The 12,589-nt window shown below is 37.9% G+C and overlaps 1 protein-coding gene across 8 annotated transcripts in view; it reads left to right on the top strand.

Annotated features, from left to right (window-relative positions):
• LOC121378276 (netrin receptor UNC5C-like) overlaps positions 1-12,589 on the top strand; it is a 174,616-nt gene that overhangs the window by 81,592 nt on the left and 80,435 nt on the right. For all 8 annotated transcript variants that reach the window (XM_041506369.1, XM_041506367.1, XM_041506366.1 and 5 more), the window contains exon 3: positions 10,993-11,096. In XM_041506369.1, coding sequence (XP_041362303.1) covers positions 10,993-11,096 — 104 coding nt within the window. The remainder of the gene's footprint in view (positions 1-10,992; positions 11,097-12,589) is intronic.

Here is a 12,589-nt window from a genome sequence, read left to right as displayed (position 1 = left end):
TGATTAAAGAATCTGTGTGCTCTTGTGGCGTCGTCAAAAAACAAACTTTAGCCATCCCATCCATCCATCCATCCATTCATAATCCATTCATAATCCACCAACCTCCCCAACCATTCATCCATCCATCCATCCATCCATCCATCCATCCATCCCATCCATCCATTCCATCCATCCTCCTCCCCAACCTTCAATCCATCCATCCATCCCAACCATTCCTTCCCATCCATCCATAAACCTGCACCAACCTCCCCAACCTTCCATCGATCCATCCATCGATCCATCCATCGATTGATCCATCCATCAATTGATCCATCCATCCAACCATCCATCCAACCATCCATCCAACCATCCAGCTATCCACCCACCCACCCACCCATCCATCCATCCGTCCATTTTCGTCCATCCATCCATCCAACCGTCCATGCATGCATGCATGCATGCATGCATCCATCCATCCATCCATCCATCCATCCATCCATCCATCCATCCATCCATCCATCCATCCATATATTCATCTTTATGCATTGTTCATTCCTTTGTTGTCTTTCCATCTTTTTACCCATTGATCCACACAGGCCGACAAACCTCAATTGTTACAGCTTATTTAAATCAACACAGTTTATATTTATCCTATTGTGTGAAGTGTATACAAGCCCACAAGAGACTGCTACAAGTGTGTTTATTTCATTAGAAAGTATTGCATTATCATCAGCAAGATTCTTCTTTATTTCGACTCTTATATTAAAGAAAAAAGGTAAATAAACACTACACAGACGGGTCAATTGCAGTGGTGGAATACATTTCCTCGGAGATTCCTTAAGTGATGGCGTGTGTCAATTACATAGTGAAATGAATGAGGCTAGACTGTTCTATAATTGCATTATTGATCTGAAATCTATTCTCCAGTCGCACTCTTAACACTGGTTAGCTGCTGCATTTGTGTGTGTTGTGTGTGTATATGTTATGTATGTGGATGTGCATGCACATGCACACAAAGACATGTGTGCAAGTACGTACATATATACAGACACACAGTGACATACATGTACACCTATACACGTGCATCCAAGGTTATTATTTTACAAAGTTTTATTTATTTTTTCAATTGGTACATAATATTAAATTAGGTAGTGTAGGTAAGCTTTATTATTATGATAAAAAAAAAATTCACTTCTAAGGGTCTATTTAATCATTAATATATTAATAATAAAAAATAAAAAAAATAAAAAAATAATTTACTGAAGAAAAAAAAATGAAAAGTTGGTCCTTTTTTTTTCTAAGTAGGGTTGGATTCTTAGAGGCACAATTTTTTTTTCAGCAATATATATTTAGAAATGAGCTTGATTTAAAAACCCCAAAAAGATTCAATTTCCACTTGACAACTTTGCGGTCATTCTAGTTGATTTGATTTCTCAAGCACGCATCCTGCAGTTGACTGTCGATTTCATTCACGAACATCCCCCTTCGACTGGCCACTCTTGTTTTCTTAACTCTATTTGCTGATTGAACTTGTGCCAGCTTCAGAGGGATTTCATATTGATGCCCCGTGTTGAGTGGGCAGAAATCAAAAGGTCTGTAATAGGATGTTTATGTAAGTGGAGTGGGATAGAGGGTTTCCCTGTTCCAGCCTCAGATAAGTAGTTAATGATTGTCCATTGCTCAGGAGCATTGTCCAGTACCGGTCTATTAGCGTTACTTAGGACGAGACAGGTCAATTAGATCACTTTTCTCCACCACTTTGAGCTTAATTTAACCTACAGCCGTAGCCGAAAATGGGATGTCGTTGCGATCAAAAGTATCTGCTTCGAATTTTAATCAAATATTCCCCCAGCTTCCTGATCTTTACCCGCCTGTATTAAGACGTATGTAAATCCGATACAGCCGTGTTATCGTACAAACAGGGAAATCAAATTATACAGCTCCTCAGAGACAGAAGAGCTCCACAGTTTCTTAATCATCTTCTTTTGAACTCTAGCGAGCAGGAGAGTGATCTTTATCTCCGGTTTACCTAACGTTTTGCCCTCGCGTCACACGAGATCGTTCCTTATAGATTCTATTAATGGAGATTCCATGGTGGTGCTTGCTCGCAAACTGGGCAGGTTGACTTTTTAAAACTGGCAGTGGTTGGCTCTGTGGTAAAAAAACATTCCGTCTGACCAGAAGAGAATTTAAATAATCCTGAAACATTTTCTAAATAAACTGTTACTTGACCTAACAAAAAACAGAAGAAGTTTGTTTTGTTTAATGACACCACTGGAGCACATTGATTAATTAATCATCAGCTATTGGATGTCAAACATTTGGCAATTCTGACATATTGTCTTAGAGAGGAAACCTGCTACATTTTGCCTAATGCAGCAAGGGATTTTTTATATGCACTTTCCCACAGACAGGGGGAAAAAAATATGGCCTTTGTCCAGTTGTGGTGCACTGGTTGGAACTTGAAAAAACCCAATCAGCTGAATGGATCCACCAAGGTGGTTCGATCCTGTGATGCAAACACCACAAGTGATTGATCTAACAATGCACCTGTTGAGTTAAAGTACTGGGGTCTAATTCACTAAACTCTCACAACATTGCGATATCGCAGTGTAATGCTAAAAGACTTGCAAAGAGGATGCTTTGTCTAACAGAGCCTAAGAGAACTTTGTGAATGAGGCCCCTAGTATCTTTTTTCCCTTCTTTTATAATATCAGTAAGTACTATTTTAGAAAAACAATCATGTGTGACCTTTTTAAGTAACAAAATTGTAAGGACAAACTTGACTGGTATATGAAGTTGGTAATGAATACCTTTTAACAGTTGACTGAATTTGTTTCACAAGTCACCTGTTTCCCAACATTAAATTTTATTTTTATTATTGTTTTTTTTCTTCATAATAAGACATTTGCTATAGTAAAGCTGAACTAGTTCAGCACAGTACGTGAATGTATTTTATTACTGTAAGCTAATAACATAATTCAGCAGGACCTCCCCTGTTAATATCAGCTTTATGCTATTTTCTTTTTATCACCTCTCATTACAAGCCTACAGGCCTGTCTCTGCCCGGTTGTTTAATAGACTGGTAGTCATAACAAATTACCTTTAAGGCTTAGTTTTACGACCCATCACAGATTACCAGTGTTGGAATTGGGTGCTGAAATAGGTCCTTTAAATGGGATTTGTTCTCTCCCATCATCACTGATGTGCTTAAAGCTGTAATCTAAGTATTTTATTCTTTTCAAGCTTACGGGAAAAAAATGTCGTTGCAGCTGGTTGACTAACAATAGTTGTTTCACTAGCCACACACACAGTGTCCTCCATGTTTGTGGAGCTGGTCTCCACCCCGACGTTTGAATGGCCGTCACTGGAGCAGAGCTTCACCCTCATAATCATCTCCTTGACTGTAGTCCGTTGTATTTTCTGTTCAAGTGATCCCCATTAAGTGTATGTAATTGTGTGGTACACACACTGGTGCACGGTGTGCGTGTGTGTATGTGTGTAATCAACTCTACTCCAGCTGGACAATTGGATTTAATATAGTGGCCCTTGTGTTGAATTAGCTGAAATGAAAAGAAATTTTAAATGTTTTTTTTTTAGTCCGAATTTCAAGTAATGTGTGGGCGGGATGTAGCCCAGTGGTAAAGCGCTTGCTCAATGCGCGGTCGGTCTGGGATCGATCCCCGTCTGTGGGCCCATTGGGCTATTTCTCATTCCAGCCAGTGCAATATGACTGGCATATCAAAGGCCGTGGTATGTACTACCCTATCTGTGGGATGGTGCATATAAAAGATCCCTTGCTGCTAATTGAAAAGAGTAGCCCATGAAGTGGCGATAGCGGGTTTCTTCCCTCAATATCTGTGTGGTCCATAACCATATGTCTGATGCCATATAACTGTAAATAAAATGTGTTGAGTGCGTCGTCAAATAAAAACATTTCCTTCCTTTTCTTCCTTCGTACAGTGAAACCCCTCTAAACCGGACACCCTCAGGACTAAATAAAATGTCTGGTTTTAAGAGGTATTCGGTTTAGAGAGGTTAAGTTCTGTACTGATTTTAAAAAAGGGTCCACTTTTGAGAGGGTTCACTGTATGTTACAATGACAGCAAACTCAGGACAGTCCCTTTAATGTTTCGGCAGTGCACTGTTGACATTGGCAGAAGAAAACTTTTATCATCGTCACACCCAAAATAACTCACTGACTAACCTCGGGTTAGATCTGTATCTAACAGTTTATTAAAAATGCATATTGGCTGAACTGGAAAATTGGTTTCATACAGCTTATCAGAGTTCTTTGTGCATATCGGGTGAATGAAGTAACAACAACCCATCATTGATTGCAAATGGAATAAGAATACAGCCACCTGTCTAACAGAAAACTGTAATAGTTTCCACAAATTATGATAATATGGTACAAAGAGACATTCATTAAAGGTCTCTTTTGGATACTCCTTTGTTCAGTTTTTCCCAGCTCTGCCCTGCCACTGAAGTATACGACTTGAGAACTACCCTTTATCTTTGGTACAAGTATATATTTACAGCCTTAAGTTAGCTGGAAAATGCCAATTTTTCGAGTCCTGCCACTGTCAAGTACTTACTGAAATACGGGCCATCTGAAATGCACATTTATCTCTTACACAAGGTTATATCTACATTCTTTGACTGGAAAAGAACAGCTTTTTCAAGCCCTGTCGCTGTGAAGCGCTGGAAGGAAAAGTATAGCCTTTTCAACCTCTATTACTGTGAAATACTGGAATACTGGCCATCAGAACTGCACAGGTATCTTTTGCACATGGTTTTATCTACCAGTACATTCTTTGGCTGGAAAATGACCAATTTTTCAAGCCTGCCACTGACATACTGGCTACAACGATAAGCTTTTTTAAGTCCAGTTATTGCGAAATACTGAAATACAGACCATCAGACTTTCACATTTATCACTTGTGGCAATGTTATATCTTCACTCTTGGACTGGAAAAGTACAGGGTTTTTTCAATCCCTGCCACTGAAGCACATGTACTGACTAGAACAGTATATAGCTTTTTCAAGACCTGTCACTATGAAATACTGGAATATAGACCATCACGTATCTCTTGTAGCAAGATTATATCTACACACTTGGACTGAAAATACAAGGTTTTCAAGCCTAGACACATGAATATATATATATATATATATATATATATATATATATATATATATATATATATATATATATATATATATATATACATATACGTAACATATACATACTGGCATTCAGTTCATCAGAAAACTGACTACACATTCTATTTATAATGTGTAGCATGAGGTTATGTCCCCTGGGACCTGGTAGATGTCTCTGTCGACCTGACAGCCTGGTGTGGTTCAGGTGAAGAGCTGCAGTTCAAAGTCATCAAGTAATGAGTGGCTGTCGGTGCACGTTTCTATCAGCGTCGCGATCTCGACACTCCGGCAACGTGATGCCTTTGTTGGGGGGGATGGAGAGGCCGATGCCAGTCCGGTTCACTGAGATTGCACATACCAGCGCGTCGAGCGTTTGCATGCCTTCCTGTCCAGGAGCTCAGATTTCAAACTCACAAATGTCTGGTTGCATTTGGGATGCAGACTGACAAAAATTGGATGTGAATCGTAGACTAAATTATAGAAATACTGCATTTTTAGTATGTCCTCTTTGTTTTGGTGGTGGGATATATGGCCGAGTTGGTAGAGCGCAGGATCAAATCCACTCACTGGATCCATTCTTTGAATGTTGTTTTTTTCCCTTCTCAACCAGTACCTTATGACTGGTATATTAAAGTCCATGGTATGTGCTTTCCTGTATGGGGAAAGGAAGGAAGGAAGGAAATGTTTTATATAACAACACACTCAACACATTTTATTTACAGTTATATGGTGTCAGACTTATGGTTAAGGAACACACAGATATAGAGAGAAAACCCGCTGTCACCCTGTATGGGGAAAATGCATATATAAGATCCCTTTCTGCAAATGGAAAAAATGTAGTAGGTGAATAAATCATTGGACTCTAGTGGTGTCATTAAACAAAATAAACTTAAATGAAATTTGATTTCCATTTATACTGATTGAATGATTTTATTAATTTCAAGTGCTTGCTGTTTAGTTTTCTTACCATAAAGAAAAGAAAATAATTGAATTTTTTTTTGTAAAATATTAAATGTGTGGGTTTTTAAAGATCTTAATGACATTATTGCTTAAAAGGTGTTTAATAAAAGTTAAACCCTAAAAAATCATTCATATAATTTTTTTAAAATCATTATGTAAAGTAAAATAAAAAATAAAATCTTTTGGTCATTCAACCAATGCTTTTATTAACTGATTACTCAAGCACGCCTGTCTCGGGCCATCCTCCGAGTTCCTCACAAACTGTGGCCAATGGTACATCAGCTAGCCACCCATCACCAGTATATTAGCTAGCTTTGAATTGTTAATGGCCGAACTCTCCAGGCTTGAAGTCCTCAAAAGTGGATGAGGCTAATTTCCTCCTCCTCATAAGTGAGACAGGTGTGGGCCATTTTTCTCCAGTTGTGTGCTCATCTTTGTGGAGCGGTGGGGCGTGGACATTTTGATTGTTGTTGTGTGATTTATGTTAATTAACTCGGATCCTCGGACACATTTTGTTGACGTAGCAGGATTTCTCGAGGAAACATGCACTTGAAGAATGCTCTTTTTCTTGTTTCTTCTCCTTGTTTCTTCCCATTCTACAGGGTGTAATGACTTCTTTATGCCGTGCGGCAGCAGACAGGAACAAGTCGACTTCAAAGAGCACTATTTGTAGAAAATGTTGCTAATTTTCAGTGCAGGTTTTCATTGCTGCCGGGTCCGACTATTCTGCATTCAACTTTTAATAGACATTTTGTTCATTCCTCTTTTACTTGTATACAGTCAAGCCTGTGTTTGAAAGATTGTTTTTTTTGGGGTTTTTTAACGACACCACTAGAGCACATTGATTAATTAACATTTGGTAATTCTGACTCGTAGTCATCAGAGCAAACCCGCTACATTTTTTTTAATGCAGCAATGGATCTTTTATATGCACTTTCCCATAGACAGGAAAGCACATATCACGGCCTTTGTCCAGTTTGTGGTGCACTGGTTGGAATGAGGAAAAACCCAATCAGCTAAATGGATCCACCTCAAGCGAGCACTCAACCGACTGAGCTAAATCCCACCCGTGTATGAAAGAAGGCAGGATGTAGCCCAGTAGTATAGTGTTTGCCTGATGTGGCATTACTCTAGGATCGATTCTTGTTTGTAGGCCCATTGGGCTATTTCTAGTTTCAAGCAGCAGTCCACAACCAGTGTAACAAAAGCTGTGGTATGTACTATCCTGTCTGTGGGATGGAGCATATAAAAGATCCATTGCTACTAATTGCAAAGAGTAGTCCATGCATCTAAAAATAAATAAGTGATAATTACCTTTAAAAAAAACACACAGCCCAATGTCTTAGAAAGAGCACTCACCTGAGATGCTTGGGTTGTAGGATCAAAACTCCTTGGAGGTAGACCCTTTTTTTCTCCCCAATTCTAAAAGCAGTACCCTACAACTGGTATATCTAGGCTTATGGTATGTGCTGCTCTATCTCTGAAAAAGTGCATATAAAAGATCCCTTGCCGCTCACATGTAATGGAAAAATGTAATGGGTTTCCTCTGAAGTTTACCATACTTACCAGAATGATTGACATCCAAAAGCTTGTAATTAATTAATCAATGTGCTCTAGTGGTGTTGTTAAACAAAACAAACTTTAAAACTTTTTTTGGCTCTCCTTTCCTGTTTAGCAGAAGACTTACATGTATTGAATCATAGTAACTGGCATGTACGTACCAATACTACCATTCAGTCAAACATCAGACCTTTTAATGAACATGGTTAATCTTGTGTGGACAAATCCACTCGATAGATCCACCTTTACTTCCTGCTTGACTCCCAACCCTACACTACAGCCATGTTTAATAGAACTGTTAAAGTGGGATAACGGAAGCGGTGTTTAATAGAACTGTTAAAGTGGGATAACGGAAGCTGTGTTTAATAGAACTGTTAAAGTGGGATAACAGAAGGCGTGTTTAATAGAACTGTTAAAGTGGGATAACAGAAGCCGTGTTTAATAGAACTGTTAAAGTGGGATAACAGAAGCGGTGTTTAATAGAACTGTTAAAGTGGGATAACAGAAGCGGTGTGTAATAGAACTGTTAAAGTGGGATAACAGAAGCGGTGTGTAATAGAACTGTTAAAGTGGGATAACAGAAGCGGTGTTTAATAGAACTGTTAAAGTGGGATAACAGAAGCGGTGTTTAATAGAAATGTTAAGAGTAGGATAACAGAAGCGTTTGTGACTGTTTTTGTTCCGTCTGCTTGCAGTCGAGTACCGGGACAAGCAGTTCTTTAGTGGAGGGCCTCGCCACAAAGTGGGTGTCTTCGGTGAATCTTTGTGCTGTTCATGTCGGTGCATTCAATTGTGTGATTGTCCCTTTCTCGCTTTCACAGGCCACAAAAGGCGTTCAGGAAAAGAGTTTTGAAAGTAAAACATCTCCATGCACAACAGAACACAAGCTCATTTCAAATGACCTGGCTTCCACTGTGGAAATATCGTTTTCTGCAATTTGTTTTTCATCAGTTATAAATATAGCCAATCAGTGTAACCGTGTGTCTGCACTTTGGGCTGGGATCATTGTACAAGATGTCAAAAAAACAGAGAACAAAACAACACATATGTTAAAGTTCATTCACACCATTTTGGTGGGAAAAGAATATTTTTTTTTTTATTCAGTACCTGATTTTATGTATTTTTTTGTGTTTTGTAATATCTTAAGTGAAAAATAGTAAATTGAAATAAGTTGCCATCATGCCTGTAGTTTTTAGTTCATTAATATGTTAATAGGATTTACAGAATTGTATCTTTGAAATCTTGACTTCACTCCCATGGTATCAGTGTCAAAATTTTATATCTTCAACTGAACTTTCAAAATATAAAATGAAGTTAAAAACTGAAACTCAATTTAATGAATTCTGTTTTGTTTTTATACTTTTTTGATGAGACTTAAAATACTTAAAAAATAAATTAATTGTAATTACAATCTCTAGCCACCAACCGTCCAAAAAAAACAGAAAAAAAAACAACAACCCCAAAACAAAACAAAACAAAACAAAAACAACAAGAAGAAGAAACAACCCAACCCCACATCTAAAACACCATTTAAAAAAAATAAGAAAAAAAATAACACAACCCCAAACAAACAATAAAAACAAAACAAAGAATTACCTAACCAATACATATGTTTTTTGATTGGAGGATCCCCTCTGCATTCCCACCCCTACCCTTATAATCTAGGCTCTTTGATTTTGCAATTAAAAAAATTGTTTGATTTGTGTGAAATGTTCAATGTTTCACAAAGGTAATTCAACCATGGGAGCCCATTGTCAAGGTTATTAATGATGAAAAAACCCCATATTGCTTTAGATTAGATTCAGTGCACTGTAAAATATCTGTAAAACTGCGCCTACAGTGAACAGCTCATGCATGCAGCCACGAGGGGGATGTAATGCGACTGAATTAGAATATATCTTTAATATAATTTTCCTGTTCTGTGTCACACACTCTATAGACTGGTCCACGGTGAGAGATTGATTGCAATATCAAATAACACTACTCTCTACACAACTGTATCAAATTTTCTGCAACTGATCTCTCCTGGTGGTGACTGCGTGGCAGTCTTCCGTAATCTGTTGTCCGCAAATTGCCGGCCCAATGAATAAGAGACCAGAATATTGCATAATATCACTGTAAATTTAGTCAGCATTGCTAACGAATTAATGACACGGGAGAATGGCTGCAGACTGTGAAAACTGTTGGCCTGTGCCAAGAAACGCCATAATTTTACTGTAACCTGATAGCCACGTGTTGGCCTGCATATGGATTTTATTTGTCAACTGTTACATAAATTTTCTTACTGGTGACCATAACAGAATTGAACTGGTGGGACTGATGCAAGCTGTCTTTCAAGTTGTGATTTAGCTTCAAGTCATTTCAGCTGTCAGCTGTAGTACCAGAGAAACATAAAATCTAGCTATAAACTTTTGTGAAAGTCACTGTAGATACTGTTTCCCTGTTCCTTTGATATCACCATATGGGGCAGTCGGGAATAAAATAAACAGAATCAATTTTATATTTATACTGGTAAAATTTTGTAACACATGTATATATTGAACACATAATCTAAATTAATGGATTTTTTATGCGCATGTTTAAACTAGCAAATAACAATCATATCCATTATACCATCCATCCATCTGTCCCTCTGTTCACTTCACAGTCAATCTATTCATCCATTGGTCTTTCTTCACACCTCACCCATGTTAATTCCTTCTAACTATCCAACTATCCAAGCATTCATCTATGTATCCACACAACCACTCATCCATTCCTCCATGTGTCCAGAAAACATCCCAAATCCCTCCCTCCATACAACCATGTATCTGTCCATACATCCATCCATCCATCCATAATATTCATCTATCCATCCAAATCCATCCCTCCATCCATCCATCCATATATCTGTCCATCCATCCATCCCTCCATCTGTATATTTATCTATCCATCCAAATCTATCTTTTCATCCAGCATCCATCCATCCATCTGTCCTTCCATCCACCATCTGTCCATCTATCCATTTATCCATTTGTCCATCCATCCATCCATCCATCCATCCATCCATCCATCCATCCATCCATCCATCCATCCATCCATCCATCTGTCCTCCCATCCACCATTTGTCCATCCATCCCATTTATCCATCCATCCATCCATCCATTCATCCATCCAATCAACCGCTCCATCCCATCGCATTCCATCCCATTCCAACACATCCCATCCCATCCATCTATCGATCCTTTGCTGTCAATTCTTTTTATTCTAACTGCTGCACCTGTCTCTAGAGGCAAAACCTGAGTTTTATGAAGTCTGAAAACGTTCTCTGTTTTTTTAAATTTTCAGATTTGAAAAAACGATTCCAGCGTGAGCCGATGAGTCACAGTGTTGAGATGGAGTCCACCGTGGAACTACAGTGTCTACCACCGGACAGCAAACCACTACCAGAGGTGATCTCCCTTTAATAACATTAATAATAGAGTTACCACCCTTGTTTGCCAATCAATATTATTAGTAGATGACCGGTTCCTTCAGAGTGGGTAGGTGTAAGGCCATTACACCCTCTTCGCTCTCAATAACCACTAGCAATTTAACAACTAACCCACTGTCCTGGACAGACAGCCCAGATAGCTGAGGTGTGTACCAAGGACAGCGTGCTAGAACCTTAATTGGATATAAGCACGAAAAATAAATCGAAATGAAAATGAAACTAGTACCGGTAGATGATTTCAAATAAGGATTATTGAGATGGCTCCTTAAAGGTGCATGGCCCTTTTTACATTATTGTACTGCATTTAAATTTTTTTTACCCTGTTTAAAATATTCTATTTTGTACTTTTGGGTTCTGCTAATGTCTAAGAAGCTCATGTCAATGTAGTGTTTTAATATTATTATTTAGCATGCACCAAAACTTTGATGCCCTGTCCACTGGCGTAGGAAGCGAGTAGCACATGCCCCCCCCCCCCCCCCCACTTTTCAGATATTTTGCTTTATATTTGCTTTATAATAGTGTAAAAGTGTGTAAATATAAAAGTGTGCTCCCCTCTCCACTCTTTGGCATCTTCCTATGCCACTGCTGTCCCACTGAGTGCCCACAACTGGTGTACCAAAGGCCTGTTTGTTGGAAAGTGCATATGAAAGATCCTTTGCTATTAATGGAAAAATGTAGCGGCTTTCCTGTAACGTGTGAAAAATTACCAAAATGTTTGACACCCAATAGCTAAATATTAATAAATCATTTTTACTCTAGTGGTGGCATTAAACAAAACAAAGTTTAACTCTTTTTCTTCTTTTTTCAAAATCTTTATGATACTGAGTTTTTGAAAGTACATTTTAAAAATAAATTCTACTGAAAAGTCAAAATTAAAAAAAAAACTCTTAACATGTGTATATAAAAGAACACAAATGTACAAAAATATAATTATTATAATATGAAAAAAATAGTGTTTTGTTTGACTTGCCAAAATTTATAATTAATGTTAATTAATATTTGTTGTTTGTGGTATGCAAAAAGAACATACATGCATAATATTAATTCTGATTAACATTGCTTAAAGAAAAAACCCAACACATTAACTAAATATATGCTGTATGGAATTGTGACTATTTATCCCTCCAAGTTGTCCTTATCAAGATGAACTGAACTAAATCACTCACATAGGTTACCTTGGTTCCCTGTGAGACCATTTCATCAAGTGATTTTTTTTTTTTTTTTTTTTTAAATCGATCATTTTTACGGGAGACTTGCATCTAATACCAGTTCAAAACTTTTCAACTGTCATTTCCTCTGTGGATTACACACACAAAAAACTGTTTTTCATTCTGTGTTAAACAAAAAAAGTCTTGACTTCCTTTTCCCACAAGACTTTGGTGCATTTGGCGATGGAAAGATCTTATCGGAGTCTTCTGTCAAAATACAGCCGAATGTCGTGGTGCACCGGGA

The sequence above is a fragment of the Gigantopelta aegis genome, chromosome 8, assembly GCF_016097555.1.
Source record: "Gigantopelta aegis isolate Gae_Host chromosome 8, Gae_host_genome, whole genome shotgun sequence".
Lineage (NCBI taxonomy): Eukaryota > Metazoa > Mollusca > Gastropoda > Neomphalida > Peltospiridae > Gigantopelta > Gigantopelta aegis.
This window is presented reverse-complemented; position numbering and strand designations above follow the sequence as displayed.